The sequence below is a fragment of the Euprymna scolopes genome, chromosome 41, assembly GCF_053919585.1.
Source record: "Euprymna scolopes isolate OS-2025 chromosome 41, ASM5391958v1, whole genome shotgun sequence".
Classification (NCBI taxonomy): domain Eukaryota; kingdom Metazoa; phylum Mollusca; class Cephalopoda; order Sepiida; family Sepiolidae; genus Euprymna; species Euprymna scolopes.
The window spans coordinates 17,137,015-17,162,520 of record NC_136522.1 but is presented as its reverse complement, the minus strand read 5'-3'; the positions used below and the strand labels follow the sequence as shown (position 1 = coordinate 17,162,520).

General features: G+C 32.3%; 1 protein-coding gene across 1 annotated transcript in view; it reads right to left on the bottom strand.

The window, feature by feature from the left end:
* Positions 1 to 221: 221 nt before the first annotated feature.
* LOC145266364 (uncharacterized) overlaps positions 222 to 25,506 on the bottom strand; it is a 113,932-nt gene continuing 88,647 nt past the window's right edge. The window contains exons 3-4 of the mRNA XM_080121986.1: positions 10,759 to 10,837; positions 222 to 727 (exon numbers count right to left, since the gene is read on the bottom strand). Of these exons, the coding sequence (XP_079978112.1) occupies positions 498 to 727; positions 10,759 to 10,825 (297 nt within the window). The 5' untranslated portion in view covers positions 10,826 to 10,837 and the 3' untranslated portion in view covers positions 222 to 497. The remainder of the gene's footprint in view (positions 728 to 10,758; positions 10,838 to 25,506) is intronic.

Here is a 25,506-nt window from a genome sequence, read left to right as displayed (position 1 = left end):
ATTGGAAAGGTATTTTAAAGTTGTAAAGCTGGAGAAAAGAAAGGTTAAAGGCAGAAGCCAATCATAATTTTGTTATTTTGTGCAGATATATGCACGTTCTATTTCTTTATGTTCCTTCCTGGGGGCGCATTGCCAGGTAAAAACTATTTCACATTAAAATTTGAAAAAAAAACAAACAAAAAAACAAACAAACAAAAAACAAAAAAACAAAAACAAAAACAAACCATTAATGAACAAATTTAATTAAAACATTAATTTAATTTAAAAATGAAATATTTCATTTTTATATTTTTTTACAGAAAGATGAAGAGGAAAGACGAAAAAGCTCAATAAATAAAAATGAAAAAAATATTGACGGATTTAATTTTAAATAAATAAATAAATAAATAAATAAATAACTCGAGAAATATCAAATGCTTTATTTTTAGGGGAGGGCTGTGCTGTTTAGGATGCGGAGGTGCTTATATTTTTAGGGAGGGATGAATGAGGTGGCATTTTTAAGCCTTCTTGGCAACGCAATCGCCATCGAGGTTGATGGCGACCACATTCCCGCTGCCGTCCAACTTCAACTCGCAGGTGCCGATATTCTTGATGGGGTCTTTGCCTTTGAGTACGTTGAAGCAGGTGGCTGCCACAGGGTCAGAATCCTGCGAGGTCTGGATCAGATAACGTAAGGTAGTTGGGTCAATATTCTTGTGTTGTCTCATGATCTGATATTCAGTGAAGCCTAGAGGCAAATGAAATACAAGACCGGAAAAAATGAAAAATTAAGAGGTGACTATTTGTGGAAAAGAATCGAGAACAAAGCAAAAAAAACAAAACAAAAAAACAAAAAAAAACATAGATCATTTGTGGAAAACAATTGAGAACCAAATAAAATAAAAAATAAAAAAAATAAATTAAGAACATAATGAATGAGGGTTCAGTATGCAATCTTCAGCAGCTCCTAAGCTCTGTGACACCACATGCATAATTGTAATCCTGTATACGTCCGGTACACTCCTCCGCAGATGGTGAACTTTCATATGCTCGTCGGTCAAAGATGCCTTCTCGAGTGAACAGATAACCCTGCTTTGCTGCTTGCTTTGAAACCACAATGTCATACATATTCGTTTTAGGTGGATTTTTCTTGTGTTTTGCCTTCATATTTGCACGAAGGTCATCCCTATGACAAAGGCGGTTATGTTCAAATTCTTTGGTCCCCAGGAAACACATCTTCCTCCATTCTCTGCGATCCCCTGCTGCACTCTCCCAGGAACTCAGAGAAATTCCACGACGTTTCAGGTTGTCTTTTAGTTTATCTTTGTAACGAAGCAGGGGACGCCCTATTGGACGCCAAGAATTTGTCAGTTGCCCATAAAAAAGTTGCTTAGGAACTCTTGAGTCATCCATTCTTACAAGATGACCCGACCACCGCATTTGTATCCTGATCAAAAATGATTCAATACCAGTGATGTCACATCTCTCCAGTAATTCACTATTCGGAACACGATCCTGCCATCCAACATTACAAATAAAACGCAATCATCTCATATGGAAGGAGTTAAGCTGATTTATATGCTTGCGGTACAAGGTCCACGTTTCGGCACCATGCAAAAGAGTAGGCAGAACAACAGATTTGTAGACTGCCACCTTTACTTTTAGAGCTCATCGTGGCTGTTCCAGAGTCTGTGTCGCAATCTACCAAATGCCTCACTAGCTTTATTAATTCTACATTGGATGTCCTTTTCAAATTTAGCATCATCAGACACAACAGATCCGAGGTATGTAAAAGAAGATACTGTTTTCAAAGCTTCACCATCAACATATACCACTGGTTGTGAAGAGGACGTAGTGTTTGATTTTGGCTGGTGAATAATTTCAGTCTTTTTTATGCTAATTGTAAGACCGAAGGCCTTACATGCACCAGAAAAGCTATTGACGATGTTCTACATGTCATCAAGACTATGGGTGACAAGAGCACAGTCATCAGCATAAAGGAGGTCAAGAACAGTCTGCACAGAAGTCTTGGTTTTGGCCTTGAACCGTTACTGTTAAATAATCCTCCACTTGATCGATACTCAACACCTACACCTCCTAAGGTGTTCTTGAAAGCTGTCTCAAGCATCACCGAAAAGAAAAGAGCAAATAGGATCAGAGCACGGACATATCCTTGCTTAGTTTCATTTGACACTTCAAATTGTTCACTAGTTCATAGCCAGATCGTACTTTCGCCACCATTCCCCAGTGAAAGGAGACAATCACATTCAACATCATGTCCGGAATACTAAGCCTCCTCAAAACAGTCCACAGGGCATCCCTAGAGACGGTATCAAATGCCTTTGTAAGGTCAACGAATGTGACAAACAAGTCCTTATTCTGCCCTCTCGTTTTCTCCTGTAGTTGCCGAAGGCTGAAGATCATGTCCACAGTACCTCTTCCTGCCCCAAAACCATACTGGGTTTCTGGGAGCACAGTTTTACAGATTGAACCATTGAATCTGTTTAGGATTACATGAGCTAGAATCTTACCAGCAACAGACAAAAGAGAAATTCCTCTATGGTTATCTCATTCACACTTATTTCCTTTGTGCTTAAACGGGTGAATAATTGATGCGTCTTTGGACTGTTGTGGCATGGTACCAAGTTCCCATATTAATGAAAACAGGGCACTTAGTTTCCTGATTAACAGTTGGCTTCCACATTTGTATACTTCTGCAGGTATGCCGTCATCACCTGGAGCCTTACCATTTGAAAATTGCTTTATAGCACATTCAATCTCTGACATGGATGGAGTATCAGCAAGCGCCTCGATGGTTGGCCTCTGGAGAATATCATCAATCACTCCTCGATCCACTGTCGATTCCCTGTTTAAAACATTTGAAAAGTGTTCAGCACAGCGCTTAGTAATTTCTTTCTTATCAGTAAGGAGAATGCCATCCGACGAAAATATTGGAGATGCCCCCCCCCTTAAAATGGGACCAAACACCCCCTTGAGGTTTTGGGAGAATGATTTAAAATCACACCTATCCGCCGCATCTTGTAAGGCCTCAGCTTTCTGCTCCCACCAGTTTTGTTTCATTTTCCGGAGCCGAGTTTGTGCCAACCTTTTGGCCATTCTCAAAGCCTTGTGTTTCACTGAAGATTTTTTGTCAGTAATCCATACTTGATGGGTTTGATGCATTTTATTGAGCAGTGGGACGATAGTTGGATCATTTTCATGAAACCAATCTTGGTTTTTCCTTCGAACATATCCTAATGACTCTTTAGCAGAGTCATACACTGCAGTTTTAAACTCTCTCCAAGATGCCTCAATATCATTCCCACATACAACGGAGGACAGCTTTTCATCAGTAGCCTTTTGAAATGAGTGCATTATCTCCTTAACTTTCAACTTGCCTACATCAATTCTCTTGATGGAAGAATTACGTTGGTTTCGAACAGGGCGCTTGGTTTTCATCCTGACTGTGGAGCAGATAAATTTATTGTCTGACCAACATTCCCCGATGCTGTAAGAACGTGTAAGATTTATATCTTGTCTATCAGAACAACGTACAATGACATAATCAATGAGATGATAATGATTAGACCGGGGATGTTTCCAACTGGCTTTCTTGCAATTAGGCAGCTGAAACACTGTATTAGTAAGCAAAAGATCGAATTCACTGCAAAGAGACAATAAGAGAACACCATTTGAGTTGACTTTACTAATTCCATGTCAACCAATGAAATTTCTCCAAAATTGTGTATCACATAATATATAGAACATAATAATAATATATAGAACATAATAATATATAGAACATAATAATAATATATATAGAACATGATAATAATAATAATATATAGAACATAATATTTTATAGAACATAATAATAATAATATATAGAACAATAATATATAGAACATAATAATAATAATAACAATAATAATAACAATAATAATAATATATAGAACATAATAATATATAGAACATAATAATATATAGAACATAATAATAATAATAATAATAATAATAATAATAATAATAATATAGAACATAATAATAATGTATAGAACATAATAATAACGAACCAGATTTTGAAAAACAAAAACAAAACAAAAAAAACACAAAAAACAAAAAACAATAAAATGAAATAATTATAGGAAAGAATAAATAATCAAACTTCTCCTCCTCCTCCTCCTCAAGAAGAAGAAGAAGAAGAAGAAGAAGAAGAAGAAGAAGAAGAAGAAGAAGCAGCAGCAGCCAAAAGCTAAAAGCAAATCGAAAAACAATGAAATGATGGTTTATATGGAAAGAATTGAAAACCAAATTTGGAAAAATAAATCAAGGGAGATGGGGATCTATAGAAAAGAATAAAGAACGAAATTTTGAATAAAAAAGCTCGAAAAAAAAAACACTCAAAATAGAAAGCAAAACGAAAAACAATGAACGATGATTTTCTAGGGAAGAATAAATGACCCAATTTTGCAAAACAAAATAAAACAAAAAGCAAAACAAAAAACAATGACATAATGATTTATGAGAAAAAATTGAGAACCAAATTTTGAAAAATAAATCAAGGAAGATGAGGGTCTATAAGGAAAGCAAAAAAGAACCAAATTTTGAAAAACAAAACAAAAATCAAAACGAAAAACAACAAGCTAAAAAATAAAGATAATGACTTATGGGAAAGAATTGAGAGCAAAATTTTGAAAAATAGAGAAAAGGAGATGATTATCGGAAAGAATAAAGAACCAAATTTTGAAAAATAAATAAAAGAGATGATGATTAATAGGAAAAAATTGAAATATAAGCAAAACAAAAACAAAAAGCAAAACGAAAAACAAGGCAAAAAATGTTGGTCCCCCCCGACTGATGCCTTGAATTTTGGAAGAAAAATTAAAATTATCCGCCAAAAGTGTGTTTTTCACTTCTAAAACACCCCTGGGGCTCAAGCCCCAGAATTTTCCCAAGGTCAAATATTACGTTTCCAGATGTATATCCATGTGATCTTGCTTTTGGGTAATTTTCAGGAAAATCTAATGGCCGGAAAAAATTCTGTCCCGGAAAGTGTTATTTTTGTCCATTTTGAAAACTTTTGACCGCCTTGGGACGCAAGCAAAATTTTTATAAAAAATCCGAGAATGTTATATTTCCTCCCTTGGATAGTTGTAATTTCATGCAAAATTTTAGAAAAATGTAATGAGTAGTTATTGAGAATTTTGGGAATGAACGGACGAGGATGACTTGTAAGGTCAAAATCCGACTAAGTCGGTGGACCAATAAGATGATAATTTATGGAAGAGAATTGAAAACCATATTTTGAAAAACAAAATAAACCGAAAAGCTAAACGAAAATCAATGAGATAATGATTTATGAGAAAAGAATGGAGAACCAAATTTTGAAAAATAAATCAAGGAATATGAGGGTCTATAGGAAAGAATAAAGAACCAAATTTGGAAAAACAAACAAGAAAAAACAGAAAGCAAAACAAAAATCAATGAGATAATGATTTATGAAAAAGAATTTAGAACCACATTTTGAAAAAATAAATCCAAGGAGATGATAGTCTATAGAAAATAATAAAGAACCAAATTTTGAAAAAAAAGAAAAAAAGAAAAAGAAAAACCAAACAAACCCAAAAAGCAAAACGAAAAACAATGGGATGATCATTCATGGGAAAGAATGTAGAATCAAATTTTGACAAATAAATCAAGGGAGATGAGGATCTATAGAAAAAATAAAGAACCAAATTTTGAAAAACAAACACAACGAAAAAAAAAAAAAAGCAAAATAAAAAAATGATGATTTATGGGAACGAAATGGGATTCAAACTTGAAAAAAAAAAAAAAACAACAGAAAATAAATGATCGTTTGTGGGAATAGAATACCGAATTTTTAAAGATGAAGAACAAAACAGCAAACAGAAATAATCGATTTTTGATAATTATCATTAGTCATTCTCTAAAACTTCTCTAAGAACATTCCCCGATACATGAGGTACATTTTTTTGAAAGTTCAAAGAAATGCGGCCCAGTCGTTCAGGGGTTCATAGGAAATGAACTCACAGACACACAGACACACAAACACAGACAAAGTTCCTTTTATATAATAGTAGGGATAGAGATTTCGTGTTATTACAGTAGATTCATTTATTCAAGTGGTGTCCTACCTGGTACAGACATTGACGGCTATTATTCTACATTCATGAATTCATTGTTGTTTATTATTCAGAACCCCATTCACGAAAGTATTCTTGATACATTGCCAGCGTCCGTACTGGGTGATTATCTTGACGATTGTACCCAAAAGAAATCTGGGTAGCACAATGAAATACGAAACCACGAACAGAATTATTCCTGATTACTTCTGCATTATATCAGTTACCTGCATTACCTTGATTGGGGGTGGGGAGGACTGAAGTGGGTGGGTTCTGAACCTTGCTCAAGGATCTCCGATAGATTAGCGGAGGGAAGGATGCACCTTATTTTTCCCTTGACAGTAGTGCTGTCCCACTACCCTATACAGCGCCTAGACTTCCCAAATGGTCACTGATACTGACCAGGCTAATTGTTGGTTACCTTCGGTGATCTGACAAGAGAACCTCAGTGTCAAAGTGATTATACCATATATCTTGTATATAATAAAAGAGGCGCAGTTTTTCCCTTCTGGACCAAAATACAGCAGGTTGCACATAAAAATTTATTATGTTTACGCTATTAGCAATTACCTTATTTAACTATAGAACGCCATTACATACACAGTATTTCGTAATATTAAAATATTACATTTATTTCTAGGAGCGCCATCTTCATCATCGTCATAACCTACAGAGGAAGTAGCTCAATTCCCCTCCCCGCCTCTTCCGTAGGTCTTCTTACGACCTCATTTTACACTGCATGCTTTTTTCTATTTTCCTGTGTATTATCCATCATTAACTAACTTGTAATTTCTTACACAGCGCATACTCTTAACGCTTTTCCACTACTCAAATAATGATTTCTCCCGCCTACCATTCCTCACAATCTCATTGGTTGACATCTACATATTCGGACATTTCGGATTGACCGAAACATCATTAAAAAAAAGAACGCCACAGAGATTATCACAAGCATGAGTAGCAACTTTACATGTTAAATACTCCGATTACAAACGCCGTAATCTCGAAAAAAAATTTGGCTAGCACTAGCTTTTAATTATTAACGGTGCTATCTTCGTTTTCCGTAATACTTTGGGAACTAATAGTACAAGAGTACAAAATAGACTTCGTGGCTTAGTGGGGGATGCCATCTTCTCTTCCCTGCAACCTCTCTCGCATAGAAGAGACGTTGTGAGCCTCTCTTTATTTTATCGTTATTTCCATGGCAAGTGCTCGTCTGAGCTCCAATCTCTGGTCCCCATCGCCAGTCTTTCACGATAAACACCCGTCTAGCTGAAACCACTGTCAATAATTTTCCCCACTCTTTATCTGTGCCTAAATCAATATAGATTCCATGAACAAAGCTTCTTTCTTAGAAGTGTACGCCTGTGGAACTCTCTCCTATTTGCCTGTTGCCAACCTGACTACAACTTGGATGTCTTCAAGTCCAACATAAACAAATTCCTGATTAACCGCCCTCTTAAGTAGAACACTTTATCAAATCTCCAATAACTAACGATTACTACGATACTATCCCATTGATTACTGTACACGCAATAACCCTTATCCCCGAGAGCTTCCGAGCCTTGATAAGTGGTGACTTCCATGTAAAAAAAAAAAAAATAAATAAAATAATTACTTGCTTTATTGATTTTTTTGTCGTGTTATTTTACCAAACGGAAATTGGAGTTTTATATTTCTATTGCGGTTTACATTCATTTCACAATTATTAATTATATTTTATTTTAGTAATAAAGATACAGTGACAAATCATTATTAATTTAATTTTATCTTGGTAATAAAGATAACAAGACAGTAATTCTTTTTTTCTAAACGGTTATTAGGTACGCTTTAGAAAACATTTCGTTTCATTTTGTTTTCGCGTTTCCGATTCGATTTTTAAGTTTTCACGTTTCTTTACATTATAACTGCTTCACAAACTAGAAATGGCAAAAGTTAAATCACGCATATTAACATGTGATTCACGTTATTTAGCAAATAAAAAATGATAAATATAAGGATTCTTTCTATATTCGACCAATCTTTTAAAATTATATAGGTTGTCTGAGGTGCTGAAAACGAAAACAACGTTTCAAATCCCGGCCAACGAGTAGTTTCAAAAATATTAAATTACTGTTAGTTTAAAAAAAAGTAGGGGGTCACTTGTATATAATAATTGAACGTAAAATGAGCAACCACTTTATGTTCACCTTTTGTTTGGGGGTGGAGGTCGGTGTATAATGAAAATTTACTGTAAACTGAGCACCCACCTTTTTTTTTTTTTTTTTTTTTTTGCTACCAGGCCTTAATAATCGATTTGACGCGCACCAACCCCAAACCAAAAAAAGTGAATGCCCATTTTACGTTAAATTGTGTTCATTGACCTCTTAACCGCCCACCCGAAAAAAAAACGCGACCATAAAGTGGGTGCTCATTTCATGTTCAATTATTATAGAAAAGAGACCCCCCCCCACTTTTTAGAAACTAACATTTATTCATATATTGGAAACTACTCGTATGCAGGATTTTTCATTTTCGTTTTCAGCACCCCCGAAATCCTTTAAACGTGATAATTTAAAAGGATTTTTATACGTCATTTTCGTCTTCAGCACTCCCGAAATCCTTTAAAAGTGGTAATTTTACAGGATTTTTATACGTCATTTTCATTTTCAGCACCTCCGAAACCTTTAAAATTACCTTTTAAAGGATTTTTATACGTCATTTTCGTTTTCAGCACCCCGAAAACTTTTAAAAGTGCTAATTTTAAAGAATTTTTATAACGACATTTTCGTTTTCAGCACCCCCAAAAACCTTTGGGATTCTTCTTATTTACCAAAAAAAGAAATTATGCCAGATGAAGTTTTACAAATGTGTATAATTTAATAATCTATATAATTAAAAGGGTCGAACAATACAAAGTACAATTTTGGGTAATTATTTTTTACATTGGGGAGGGGGAGGGTCTTTTTTAAATATTCTTCCACCTTACGATTGAATAAAAAAATAGCGTGAAAGTTGAATTTAACCTGAAAACACTAATTGCAAATAGCGCAGTACCAAGAAATGCATGAGCACCAAATTTTAAAGTAGATATTGATCTCGGATGCATATAATAACAGAGCGCGAAACCATATGCGACCATAGACCAGCATAACTTGGTGCTTATGAAAGTTTTGGTACCGCGCAATTTTTAAATAGTTTTTTGTTTTCAGGTTAAATTCATGTTTTACGATATTTTTTCTTACATTGTAAGGCTGAAGCAGAGATTAGTCACTAAACACCCTCCCCATATAAAAATGGCTTTCAGAATAATAACATTATTATTTAAGCTTTTCGCATGATTACATTTTAAATAACAACGTGATTAAATTTAACCCATTTAAAGTTTAAGAAGCAGATTCACGATTGTTTGTTATTTGAATAAACCATTCTGTTTACAATGTTTAATTTTACAGCTTAATTTAAACGGTTACTTTCTTAAGTAGCGTTTACATTTATATTTGGTAACGTGCACGTGACTACAGGAATTTGGTTCCCTTTAAGGGACACAGCGTTCCATAGATTTTTGTCACCATAACCCTAGTCTTGTCAACTAAAATACCTTGCCCTGAACTTTATCCTGAACCATATCCTGAACCATATCCTGAAAAATATCCTAAACCTTCCAGCAAATTTTGTGACAACCCCACCCCCAGGTACAAAATGGGGTGTCTATTCTGAAAGTCATTTTTAACATGAGGAGGTTGAGGGTCGGCAAACGACAAAAACAACAACAGCCGTATTTTAATTTTTTACGTGGGTGGGGTGGGGGATGCTTGCTACCACCGGACAACGCCGGTCAACGGGACCTGCTAGTTATAGTAGAGAGTGCAATGTAAAGTGTACTTTTGTTGTGACGAACTGCAAGCACTTGTACCCCCTCGACGTAAATACCACCGACAAACCCAACAAGCAGCAAAATCTCACCCCTCACAATTGAGATCCCTAGATGTAAGAGAGGCTTCTACTTCTACTTACAATTTCTTGTAAGATATACAATTGCTTGTAAGATATACAATTTCTTGTAAGATATACAATTGCTTGTAAGATATACAATTGCTTGTAAGATATACAATTTCTTGTAAGATATACAATTGCTTTTAAGATATACAATTGCTTGTAAGATATACAGTAACAGCTTGTTCGATATACAATTGCTTGTAAGATATACAGATGCTTGTAAGATATACAATAACAGCTTGTTTGGTATACAGATTGTTTGCTTGTAAGATATACAATTGCTTGTAAGATATACAATTGCTTGTAAGATATACAATAACAGCATGTTTGATATACAGCTTGTTTGATATACAGATTGTTTGCTTGTAAGATAAACAATTGCTTGTAAGATATACAATTGCTTGTAATACAATAACAGTTTGTTTGGATGATGTTATGGTTAAATCCAGTTGATACTACATCATCGAAGTTAAGCCATATTGAGCCTGGTTAATATTTATATGGGTAAATGCTTTTTGGGAAGAGTATGTTATAAAACTGGAGATAAGACACGATCGTATAATTTTTTTGATTTAGAAAAGTGTTTGAATGATGGCGACGGAGTTATTTCCGGTGCGTTGTGAAATAGGATCAATTGTCTATGTAACGTATTACTCACCCTCGATTTCACTTGCGTTCTTCTCTTCCCACTGGTCTCCGTCCATACTATCGATAAGAGATTCCATATTGAAACGAGACTGAAAGAAAAAAAATCAGTATATAATTAGTTTCTGATCTATTGCATGCTAAAAGGACTTTCGTCAAGCGAAGTTCCCTGACGGTTTCGGACGGTCCTATTCCGAATTAGTGTTCCTAGGACGCCATCTTCGCCGCTTCTGTTTTGATGAATTATTATAAAGCTTTTTTATCACGAAACAAAATCTACACTCTAGTTGTTTTGTGAAGCGATTTATTGAAACTACAAATAGAAGCGATTTGTTAAAATAAAAAAGAAGCGATTTATTTAAATTGCAAATAGAAGCGATTTATTAAAATTACAAAAGAAGCGATTTATTGACATAAAAATGAGGTGTTCATTGAATTAAAAAAAATGATTTATTGAAATAAAAAAAGCAATTTATTGAAATCAAAAAAAGGAATTTATTGAAATGAAAACAGAATAAATTTATTGAAATTAAAAAAGAAATTTATTGAAATTAAAAAAAGAAGAAATTTATTGAAATTAAAAAAGAAACGATTCATTGAATTTTATAAAAAGAAGTGATTTAAAAAATAAAAAAAGCTATTTATTGAAATTACAAAATGACGTAATTTACTGAAATTAAAAACATCGATTTATTGAAATTAAAAACAAAAGCGATTTATTGAAATTAAAAAAGAAGCGATTTATTGTAAACAGAAAAAGAAATGATTAATTGAATTAAAAAAGAAAATAATCATGGAATTTTATAAATAAAGTAATTTATTAAAATAAAAAAGCAATTTTTGGAAATTACAAAACGAAGTAATTTATTGAAATTAAAAAACAGCTATGTACTGAAATTAAAAAAAAGAAACGATTTACTAAAATTAAAAAGAAGCAATTTATTGAAATTAAAAAGAAGCAATTTATTGAAATTAAAAAGAAGCAATTTATTGAAATTAAAAAGAAGCAATTTATCGAAATTAAAAAGAAGCAATTTATCGAAATTAAAAAGAAGTAATTTATTGAAATTAAAAAGAAGCAATTTATTGAAATTAAAAAGAAGCAATTTATTGAAATTAAAAAGAAGCAATTTATTGAAATTAAAAAGTAGCAATTTATTGGAATAAAAAAGCCATTTATTTTACTAGTTATGTCTCGGAAGTAGAGTGCAAAGCACATGTTATTTTTCTTTTATTAATATTATTTTTTTTCCTTGTACACATTTTTGTGAATTATTCCATGGATTTCTGCCTTTGGATTATTATGGACCATCTTCTTCCAATTTCGGGAGATCTTTGGATTTTACTTGTACAAATGGAAATTCTTTTAACTTTCTTGAAGTTTTACATTTGGATTTTACCGTCACTGGAGTTTTTATCTTCCACCAGACTATCCATTCATGTGTAGTCACCTTTTTCTTCACCATACTCCCTCTGCTTAACTTATTTTGTTTTCAAGTAAGATCTTTGACTTACTTGTTGTTTCATCAAATACTTCTGCATGCAAAATCCGATCCCGCATTTTGTTAATTCCTACCCTCTGATGAGAAGGAGAGTATTTCTTCGAAACTCCGCGGATTAAGGACTATCCATTTATCTAGCGTTTCCTTTTCAGATTAAATATGTTTTTAACTCATTTCAAAGTATTTTTTAACATATTTTATTAACTGTTTGCTCATATTATAAGCTCTATTTCCTATTTGGTTTTATCGAGCTTTTATATCTGGCTGAGATAATTTTATAAATATTAATTCTTTAATATTTATAATTTACTTTAATTTTACCATCTTGGATCATTTTGGTAAATTCAATTGTAATTTTCATTATATATATATATATATATATATATATATATATATATATATATATATATATATATATATATATATAACTACTTCATTTACTCACACAAATTTAATATACGAAAATATAGATTTATGCGTAAACTTTAAGTATTTACTTCAAAAGTGCTCAATACGTAGGTAGAGCTAGTTAGTAATTTATAAAATATATATGGCGATTAAGCTACACTGAATATTCTGCGTTTCATCCATTGTAGGATTCGTCAGGCTTATGCGCGAATTTTGTGGTTGCTTCTTGAAAAACAAGAAGCAACCACAAAATTCGCGCATAAGCCTGACGAATCCTACAGTGGATGAAACGCAGAATATTCAGTGTAGCTTAATCGCCATGTATATTTTATAAATTACTATATATATATATATATATATATATATATATATATATATATATATATATATATATATATATATATATATATATAAATTAAAATACTTCCGTGTTTGAATATATGGATGAGTGTTTTACTCATTTAGAACTGATTAAAAAAATCACCGCTCACTCATTTTGCGAGCAAATTTCAAACAATGTTTACTTTTCATAAGTCACCTTCTCAATTTTTAAATATCAGGAAATGATAAAATCATTTTTGTTATTTATTTACTTTTGTTGGTGTTGAATGCCCAATATTTCGCGAAAAATAGCCTCATCATGGTAATAAGTCCAGTCCGTAGTTTTTTTCTTCTTCATTTTGTTAGTATGAAGGAGGTAATTCCTTGGAGAAGAAAAATTTAAATGTACGTGCTGTCCAGTATTTAACGTGTGCGTTCGCTCCAGTTTCGAGCAGGAATATGAAGTAAAAAAAAAGTAATTATACACTTTTAGAAGATGTTTATTTTGAATAGAATTTAAAGATAAATTAGAAACCTTTAAACATAAGGAAATCTATCTATCTATCTATCTATCTATCTATCTATCTATCTAGTCATCCACGGACAGACTGTTTCGCTGCATTATAGCTCTTCAGAACGGCTAGACTAGCACCCGACCCACAAGAGATAATTGGCAGTTCCATCCGTGCTCGCAAACGCTCTCCTCAAATGTATATTCATATAAACATTTGACCACTGCTTTTACAGTGCTCGATTTTTTTTTAAATTTTTATTCAATTTTCACCCCAAACAAGGCACAGTGCCACTTTGAAGCAGGGAGCTACTATCAGGGACTTAATTAGCAGGGTCATTATGAAGGGAGATGAGTAGAAAGATGTTTGTTCACATTACACTTGAACTTCTGCATATCAGTACAGTTGGGAAAGCAGAATCCCGGAAGGGAGTTCCAAAGACCTGCAGTTCTGGGGAAGAAACTATTGGAGTAAAAGGCTTTCTTGCACCTAGGGATCTCTACTGTAAAGGGATGAGACTTAGTAGCTTATCGGATTTGTCGGGGGTAGTTACCTCGAGGAGGTACAAGTGTTTGCAGTTCTTCAGAGCATTCACCATTAAAGTATTTGTAGAACAGGCAGAGGGATGCAACATCTCGTCGATGGGACAGAGGCTGAAGCCTAGATGACAGTTCAGGACCTATCAGGTTGGCGACTCTCTTTTGAATCCTGTCCAGGAGCGAGAGACAAACAGCAGATGCACCAGCCCAGATGTGACAACAGTATTCCATACATGGGTGAATGGTAGCCTTATAGAGGTACAGGATACTGTCAGGCGTAAGTAGTTTTCTAGCACGGTAGATGGAGCCAACCTTCCTTGGCAATGCTCTCAATGTATCTATTCCAGTTCATATTCCCTGTAAACGTTAGGCCGAGGAGTTTAAAAGAAGTACTTTCAGGCAATGTGTTCTTGGCCATTGCTATTGGTGTTAGAGAAGGTTTCTTGTAGTTATTGAAGGAAACAAGCTTAGTCTTAGCAGCATTGAATGTGACCATCCATTTTTGTCCCCATTCCACTACAGATTGGATTTGTTTGTTTATTTACAAAGAGCTTTGCATAACGCTAAGAAGCAGCAAACGAGTTCATGTACGAGGGCCGAGGCCTGTATTTAATCATCCACAGACAGACTGTTTCGTTGTATCACAGCTCTTCAATGCGACTAGACTATCATGCATGCCGAGTCATAGATTGAATCTACAACCGTCTAGTTGATGGTCAACAGCTCTAACTCGTGGCCCTATGAAATCCGCGTTCGCAAACGATCTTCTGAAATATCTATACAAACATTTAACCACTGCTTTCCAGATTCATTACAGACATTGGAATCTTTCTTCTGGATTATTCTGCATGCGAGAGTACTGGATATTAACTTTCGTTTCATTTTATTGTGAAGTTCAACTAATTCCTGATGGATTACCTTTGAAGAAATTGAGTTGATTTACATTTTAACTTTCTTATTTTTTCTTTTACCTTTTCTTACCCTTCTCTTACTTCTTTCGTACTTAATTTGTCCTGCTTTATTTATATTTTATAATTTAATTTTTAATCAGAATTTGTTTGGATTGTTTTATATATATATATATATATATATATATATATATATATATATATATATATAATATAAAGCTGAATGTCTGTGTGTGTGTGTGTGTCTGGTCAGGGATAGGCTCCTATATGGTTGACTATTTTAAAAAACTGATTACATATAATGATAGAAGATGTATCGAGACACAGGAATGGGTATGTTTGATCCTGTAGAACGGTGGTTCATTAATATTGTGGGGGGTCTTCGTACGCGCCTGGTCCACAAACTATGGAAATAAAAAATTAAAAAATTAAAAAAAAAACGTTTACAAGTGTTTTTGATATAGATGTACATAAGAATATTTGATAAGTATGTTTTAACTTAAATAGGGATGGCATAATAAAATTGTGGGGTCTGCGTTCGCGCCTGACCTCCATGGAATGGAAATAGGCACAAACTTTAATAAAGACTTTTCACATCTATCTGCATAAGTATACTTTGATAATTATGTTTCAGTTTGAATAAATATGGTATAATAAAATTATGGGGTGTTCGTTTGCGCCCGACCTCCATAGAATGGAAATATGTCATAAAGTTTAACAAGGTTTTTTTAATATAGATCCACAGAATATTGTGATAAATGTTTCCGTGTGAACAGGTATGGTATAATAAATTATGGGGTTTATCTATTTTATTTTTACTTTCATCATATTTTGCTTTGGTTTTGATACCCCCAAATTCGAAGCTATCTCTTTACAAGCCTTCCTTTTCATAAATCAGAGTCCATTTTCTTTAGGCTGTTTTTGAACCCAGTTAACGACGGGTACTTTTGCTAGTATATATATATATATATATATATATATATATATTGAAACCTTTATTGTTTTTTCTGTCCCGTCTCTATTTTATCATATCTATATTTCTGGTGACGTTATTCCGTATAGATTTTCATGGGTGCGTCCGCGCTGTTCCTATTTACTTGTCTCCCCACGAGGGCAGAATTAGACACAAGGTCGGTTTTTAGTGTAGGGGAAAATCCAGCTTCCACAAATGGGTACTGGATAGAAACAACAATAAAACTTGCCTCGATCTAGAAGGATTTCTCCTTCACTGAGCAAGGTCAGAAAAAGTTGAAGTGTAGCATCAGAACAAATACTACACTCTGCTCCTAGCCAAAAGGCCAAGGAATTTCTCTCTATTACACACCGAAATGACAAGGGGGGGGTTAACCAGAAAAGCTCCATTTTCTTGTTGGGTCTGTGAGTAATGTTTTCAGGTAAGTTCTTTATACAAGCTATTAACACTTTTTTATTTCATGCGCTCCATTCATTGTCTCGAATGTCGCTCGCGCTGAAGATGTGAAGTTTCAACCTCCAGAAGAATGTAACTTACAACTGAATTTTACTATATCCATTACGCCAGGAGTTTGCGACCTGTAAGTTACACTCTTATGAGGAGTGAAGGTTCAATCCTCAATGAGGATCACACACGAAATACAATAGCAAATTATTTAAGGCTTCTACCTATATATAATACATAATTTTTTTTCTTCTAATTCTAATGTAAAAAAATTCCATTTCGAATCTGGATGTTGTCTTTCTACGTTTTTTTTTTCTTCTGATGTGAAGCATTTAGCTTCGAAATGCCATGGCCTAAGGAGGTTACCCTTATTAACTTGATGATGTAAAAAGTTCCTGTCTTTATATATATATATATATATATATATATATATATATATATATATATATATATATATCACAACACAACATTTGAAGGGACATGGCTGCCACCATTCAGAATTTCGAAGAATGATGGTAGAAAATACAAGAGTATTGCAGAGTGAGAGAAATGTAAATAGGCTAAGAATACTCGAAGCATTGTACAAAGAAGCCTCAAATAAATAATATTAATTATGAGTGCAGCCGGAACGTTTTGAAACGTTTGGGATAAATGTTTGAAAATGTATATATGTGTTTGTATATATAAATGTATTTAATATATGTAAAAAAAAAAAAAGAAAGAAAAAAGTCCGCCCACTTAACTTCTAATAAGCTACCACGTGACAAGAAAAAAATGTATATATACGTAAATTAAAAACAATTTCTACATTTATTTCTACAATATGCCTGAGTATGATAGAAGTACTTCTGTCGAAAGTGCTCGCGATTATGGATCCAACATGTACAATTTCGAGAAGAACACAAAAATAACTATTCGGAGATTGGAGAAGATAAAAAGGACAATTGTAAAATAGAATAACTCAGTGCTATTCAATAATATTTGTCTAAATGAGAAAATGCTGCCTAAATATATGCAATATATATATATATATATATATATATATATATATATATATATATTTATATATATATATCTGTCTCTGTGTCTGTGTGTTTTGTAAAGGTTGGGCAAGAAGTGAACCATAGATTGGAGCTCAGATGAGCAATTGCCATACAAATAACAATAGAGCAATGGCGAGCTGCACAACGTCTCTTCTGTATGAAAATAGGTTCTAGGGAAGAGAAAAGAGCATCACCTACCAGGTTTCTATGTCGGTCTTGAACTTTGTCAAGGTAGGATAGAGTGCTCCGAGCAGATTTTGTTCAGATATTGCATCAAACAAACCTTGAAAACTAACGACGTAGTTCAAATTTTCGATCAAACCATGACTATGTTGATCTCTAAGTTCAAATATTGAATCAAATTATTACTGTTGATCTGATAGTACAAATTTCTGAGTCGAAATCATAACTTTGTATTGATCTCTAAGTTCAAATATCGAGTTGAAATATGACTTGGTATTGATCTCTTACTTTAAATATCTCATCAAATCATGACTGCCTTGATTTTTTTAGTTCAATTTTTTAGTCAAATCATGACTGTATAATTATCTTAGTTCACATTTTGAGTAAAATCATGATTTTTGATGTATTGCTTCAAATTGTTGATCTCTCAGTTCAAATTTGGAGTCAAATTATAACTCTATCTCTTAGTCCATATTTTGAGTCAAATCATAAATGAACTGATCTCTTCGTTCAAATTTTGAGACAAATCATGACTGCGTTGATCTCTTAGTAAAATTTTTAAAGGAAATCGTGACTCTATCATGATCTCTTAGTTTAGATGTTGAATTAAATTATGATTCTATTGCTTTCGTAGTTCAAATCTTGAGTCAAATGATGACTGTGTCGAGGTTTTAGTTCAAATTTTGAATCAAACCATGACTGTACTGATCTCTTAGTTCAAATCATGACTTCGTTAATCTAAATTCAAATTTTGTATCAAATCAAGACTGTTGTACTCTTAGTTAAAAGACTGGATCAAATGCTGTGTTGGTCTCTTAGTTCAAATTTAGAGTCAAATCATTTTATCCTTTTTCAGTTCAAATTGTTTTTTCTTTTCCTTATTTCCTTATAGGTTGTTACATATATATAATAAAAAAAAAAGACACAGGATCTTGCTACTAGGGCTTGAACAACAGCATATTCTTGCCATTGTTTTGACTTTCGAGTATATATCCGACTCAACCGAAAACCACATCTTTCTACATGAAAACATATAAGATATCAATGGCTATATAGCTGAGAATCAAAACGAGGAAAAGAATATGCTGTTGTCATATCCCTAGTTATTACATATACATAATAAATAAAGTTACTTGATGTTGTTAATCTTCACCCTACAAAGCAGACATAAAAGCAACAATGACGAAGGATATCTATTTATGTTCGAATCAACTGGAGAATCTCCATGACGTTTTCTTTTTTTTTCTTTTTTTTTAATGTTGGAATGCATTATCTATTTTCAACTGTTTTACTTCATTCGCCACATTTTGTTTGGGGTGGATCTACCCAGAAACCACCAAGAAAAATAATAAATAACTATAACGTAACATAAACAACCCTTTACCCTCACCCGAAAACGCACACCTTTGCAGTAAGTACAAGCATTTTGAGCATTAAAGCCGGGTGCAATACTGTTAACCACTCAAATCCAACAAAAACTGATGTGGAGGTGGGGGTGGCGTATGAAGCACAAATCTAAAAGATTGCTGGTGTTATCTTACACGTTGAGTGGTATGGAATAGCGGAAGTGTGAGTTATATATATATATATATATATATATATAATTGTGATTAGTTTTTTTGGAAAAAGAATTCCAGCAGAGTGCTCAATTAAAAGGAAAATCCAAATTTTAAGAGCGTACTTATATTTTGTGTACAGAAAGTTGTTAGTTGAGACAGGTCATTGGTACCGTCGGTTTCAAGCCCGATAATAAGGCCCGTTTAAGGTATCCTTATCGAGCTCTCTTCAGCCAATATTCGTCTATCTTATAACCGGAAGTGTGAAGTATATATACCTCGCGAATCCACGTTCAAATCTCGTTTTGTTTAATCCCCCCCCACTTTTTTTTTTTTTTTTTTTTATCTATCTATATCTATATCTATCTATATATATATATATATATATATATATATATATATATATATATATATATATATATATATATATATATATATATCGGGTAATGTAATACCTAATTTTCAACTTTGAATTATTTAAATTTAAGATCTAATTTCGAAAAAATGTTTTTTTTATATGAATCGATTTTAATTTGAACCCCATTTAATTTTAAAATCTCTTTCCTTATGTATAAAAACTTCAAAATCTGTATTGGTATCGGTTAAAAACTTAAAAATTCGTTTAATTATATCGAACATTTAAAAATTTCCAAAAATACGTTTAAAGTTTTAAAAAATATATTTTTAATTATATCGAATCACGTTTAAAAATTTCGAAATACGTTTAAAAATTATTTTTTAAAAACCCAAATCTTTCAAGGTTTGGGGAAGTGAGTATTTATCTATCCTAAGTGATTTCCCTAGTTTATTAACATTATTATATTTTTCTATAGTTTTAAATTCGAAATAGATTATAAATTACATTTATAAAATATAATATATATATATATATATATATATATGACATTAATTAAAAATCTATAATATAATTGCGATTAAAATCCAAGTTTACCGACTAATTATTTATGTATTTACAATTTTTTTTCCTTATATATATATATATATAAAAACAACATCTAAGTGTTGTTCTTTTCATTGATCCAATTTATTAGGAGACCCTTCCTTCTATGTATGCAACTTTTCAAAGCTTCACTCCTCACATTTAAACATTTTATTTTTGGGTCATGAATGGACCGGAGGATGTAGTATTTCTCTGCGTTACAGAGTGAGCATTGACTTAATTCCGGGACGTATGCTGGTCTATGCTCTATTTTTCTCCATTTTATGGAAAAGGGTGTATTTTTTTCTTTAAGCTCCCACACGCGGGTAGCTAATGCTGTATTCATCCTTGTTTTAGCTCTAAAGGAGCTCATATGTGCATAATATCTTTGTTTAAATTGGCCTTTTGTCATACCTATATATATTTCCGGTATATTTGTGGATTGTTCCGTTACTGTGGCCTCATAGACAAGGGATTCAGCTTTACAATTACCCTCCAATGGACAGCTATTTTTGGTCCTGCAAGAGCAGCCTGCGTTATCTATCTTTTTTGGTTCTTTGGATATTATCGACTTTATTGATGGAGCTGTCGAGTAACTAACTTTCACCGTGTTTCTATTAAAAAGTTTATGTAGTCTATGTGTTCTTGGAAAATGTTTGTCTAGAAGGCTAAGAAAACAATGCCCTACTCTAGTTTTAGTGTTCAATGAAAACGGAGGTAAGAACCAGATTATTTTCCGTTTCCTCTTTCGTTTTATATTTTCTTTATTCTGGGTTTGCTGAAATTTTATGTTTTCATTGAACCCACTTTGATGCAGTGCGTCATTATAATATGGTGCTGCTTTCTCGAACACTTCAGCGTTCGAAGAAAGCCGTGAAATCCTTTGGCTAATGTTCGCTACCATATTTTTAAACACTGTGGGTGGGTGGCATGAACCCTTATTTATATACATGAGTTTTTCATTTAGTTTGTGAAAGGGTTTGTGTATTTTCTTCTCGAGATCTAGAGTGGCATCTAAAAAATCTACTCTATCTAAATTTGTCTGTATTATTATTTTAAAGCCTAGTTCCTTAAAAAATTCAGTTAGGTCTTTTCTAAGCCTGTCTAGTGCACATCCATTGTAGTCACGCGATAGGCAAAGTCCATCATCTCTATATAATCCAAAAAAGTGATCTGGGAATTTATATTTCATGGTCTCCAGTAGAAAAAGTCCAACCAGATCGCAGATATCAGCTAATGCTGTATTCATCCTTGTTTTAGCTCCTTTAGAGCTAAAACAAGGATGAATACAGCATTAGCTACCCGCGTGTGGGAGCTTAAAGAAAAAAATACACCCTTTTCCATAAAATGGAGAAAAATAGAGCATAGACCAGCATACGTCCCGGAATTAAGTCAATGCTCACTCTGTAACGCAGAGAAATACTACATCCTCCGGTCCATTCATGACCCAAAAATAAAATGTTTAAATGTGAGGAGTGAAGCTTTGAAAAGTTGCATACATAGAAGGAAGGGTCTCCTAATAAATTGGATCAATGAAAAGAACAACACTTAGATGTTGTTTTTATATATATATATATAAGGAAAAAAATTGTAAATACATAAATAATTAGTCGGTAAACTTGGATTTTAATCGCAATTATATTATAGATTTTTAATTAATGTCATATATATATATATATATATATATATTATATTTTATAAATGTAATTTATAATCTATTTCGAATTTAAAACTATAGAAAAATATAATAATGTTAATAAACTAGGGAAATCACTTAGGATAGATAAATACTCACTTCCCCAAACCTTGAAAGATTTGGGTTTTTAAAAAATAATTTTTAAACGTATTTCGAAATTTTTAAACGTGATTCGATATAATTAAAAATATATTTTTTAAAACTTTAAACGTATTTTTGGAAATTTTTAAATGTTCGATATAATTAAACGAATTTTTAAGTTTTTAACCGATACCAATACAGATTTTGAAGTTTTTATACATAAGGAAAGAGATTTTAAAATTAAATGGGGTTCAAATTAAAATCGATTCATATAAAAAAAACATTTTTTCGAAATTAGATCTTAAATTTGAATAATTCAAAGTTGAAAATTAGGTATTACATTACCCGATATATATATATATATATATATATATATATATATATATATATATATATATATATATATATATATATATATATAGATATAGATAGATAAAAAAAAAAAAGGGGGGGGATTAAACAAAACGAGATTTGAACGTGGATTCGCGAGGTATATATACTTCACACTTCCGGTTATAAGATAGACGAATATTGGCTGAAGAGAGCTCGATAAGGATACCTTAAACGGGCCTTATTATCGGGCTTGAAACCGACGGTACCAATGACCTGTCTCAACTAACAACTTTCTGTACACAAAATATATATATATATATATATATATATATATACATACATATATACATATACATACATACATATATATATATATATATATATATATATATATATATATATATCTGAGTTGGCAGTGTTTGCTTCGCATGCAAGAAGCTCGAATTTTGAATCCTGAGTTCGGATGTGTCTAACTGATAAGCCCAAATGAGGGCGAAACTCGAGTCTTGGACTTACGGTTCGTTGACTGTCATGGTTCTTGTGGGCTGCGACGTTGTTTGGGTGGGGAGATTATTATATAATATCTCACATTCTGAAAATTATATATATATACATACATATATACATATATATATATATATATATATATAAATATATATATATATATATATATATATATATATATATATATATATATATATATATATATATATATAAATGATTTTAAAATCCCCGAAACGGTGTTTCTTGGTAAACAACTGATGTTTCCTGAAAACTTAGGATTATTGTGAATTCGAGAAAGCAATTTGATTCAACAATTGCAAGAGACTCACTGACAAAATTATTTTCTAACAAAAGATTGAAAAAAAAAAAATTATCTTTTGTATAGCTATCAAGTTGCTTTAGTTGGTTTTTGTTTTACGGCATATCAACCCTTTTCAGGTTATTTAATGCCCAATCTAGTGATTTTGAAGAAAATGTTTTGATAGAATATATTTGTTTTTTTTTTCAAGTCATTTTCTATTTAACCCATAGTCGGGACCCTAACAGGTACTACCACTCCGGGTCAGAGTGGACCTGGGAGCAATGGCAATTAAGGGGTTGCTCCACACTCCCCAAAGCCCGCAAGCCGGGGCCTCACCATCGGATATAATTTAAGGTTATATCCAGGACCGTATAGTTATTAAGGTTAGAAAACTTTCAAGACTATATATATATATATATATATATATATATATATATATATATATATATATATATATATATATTCTATGTTAATATTTTCCAGAGGTGAAACAACCAATGAATGTTAACGAAGTTCGTACAAAAATACTCAATATCAAAGTAGGGTAAGACATACTTTTTATTTATTTATTTTTTTTTTACATAATCATTTATATATCGCTAGACGTTCATGAGCGTGTTTCGGCCAGCCAATTACAAGAAACTAGAAACTTCTTCAGGCGATATTAATTATACAAAAGTAGAGGTTGTAATGAAAATTAGAAAAAAACAATTCTCTACACACTCATGAGTATGTTTCGGTAAACTAGACACCTCTTCTTTATACAGAAGTAAAGTCCGTAATACAAATTAAAAACATTTGGAAATTGTTTTTTTTCTAATTTTTATTACGGGCTCTAGTTTTGTATGAGTAATATCGCCTGAAGAGGTCTCTAGTTACTTGTAATTGGCTGACCGAAACAGGCTCATGAATGTGTAACAACATATAAATAATTATGTCAACAAATAAAAAGTATATATACAGGGTGTTCGGAAAAATATGACGTTATTTCACAGGACAATAATTGTCTTTAAAGTGTTGTGCAGTTTCATTTAGATACATAGAGTAGTCTCCGAGATATTGGCATTTAAAATGACGTCAATTTTTTTTGGACACTCTGTATATCGGTAACAAACAAACAAACAAAAAAAAACAAACAAACAAAAAAACAAACAACATCTGAACACCCTGTATATCGCCAACAAAAACAAACAAACAAACAACATCTACCTAAAAATGCGAAAAATTAGCAGTCCTGCGAGATAGCTCAGTGGGAGAGGCTTAGGCTTAGGCTTCTTATCAAGGAGTTCCGAATTCGAATCTCGCTAGATTTCAGTCACTCTGATGAGTTGTAGACGACGAAACACGTGTTAGTGGATAATGATATTTTAAAAATAATACCTATGCCGCTCCCTATTTGGGGGTAACAAACTTGTCAAAGGGAAAATTAGTCCCTATTCGTATTTAGGTAAAAATGCGCTTCCATTATAAAGAATTGAATTCATTCAATAAGTATCGCTAACAACCCCCTCTCTCTCTCTCTCTCTCTCTCTCTCTCTCTCTCTCTATATATATATATATATATATATATATATATATATATATATATGATTACTTTATTTAATCACATAAATTAATATACGAAGATATAATTTTATGCGTAAATTTTTCAGTATTTACTTCAACAGTGTTATTCCGCGTTTCATTCTCGTGAGAATTCTTCAGGCTTATGTCTGACGATTTCTCACGAGAATGAAACGCGGAATATTCCATATAGCTTAATTGTCATACATATTTTCATACACATTTTCAAAACTTACTATATATATATATATATATATATATATATATATATATATATATATATATATATATATATATATATATACTAGCAAAAGTACCCGTCGTTGACTGGGTTCAAAAACAGCCTACAGAAAATGGACTCTGATTTATGAAAGTATGATAGGTTATGAAAAGGAAGGGTTGTAAAGAGATAACTTCGAATTTGGGGGTATCAAAACCAAAGCAAAATATGATGAAAGTAAAAATAAAATAGATAAACCCCATAATTTATTATACCATACATGTTCACACTGAAACACTTATCACAATATTCTGTGGATCTATATTAAAAAACCTTGTTAAACTTTGTGTCATATTTCCATTCTATTGAGGTCACGCGCGAACGAACACCCCATAATTTTATTATGCCATATTTCTTTAAACTGAAACATGATTATCAAAGTATACTTACGCAGATAGATATGAAAAGTCTTTATTAAAGTTTGTGCCTATTTCCATTCTATGGATGCCAGGCGCGAACACAGACCCCACAATTTTATTATATCATCCTTATCAAAATATTAGTATCTACATCTATATCAAAAACACTGTAAACATGTAAACATTTTTTTTTTAATTTTTAAATTTTTTATTTCCATACTTTTACAATTTTAATGAATCATCATTATGCTAGATCAAACATACACATTCCTGTGTCTCGATACAACTTCTATCATTATATGTGATCAGTTTTCT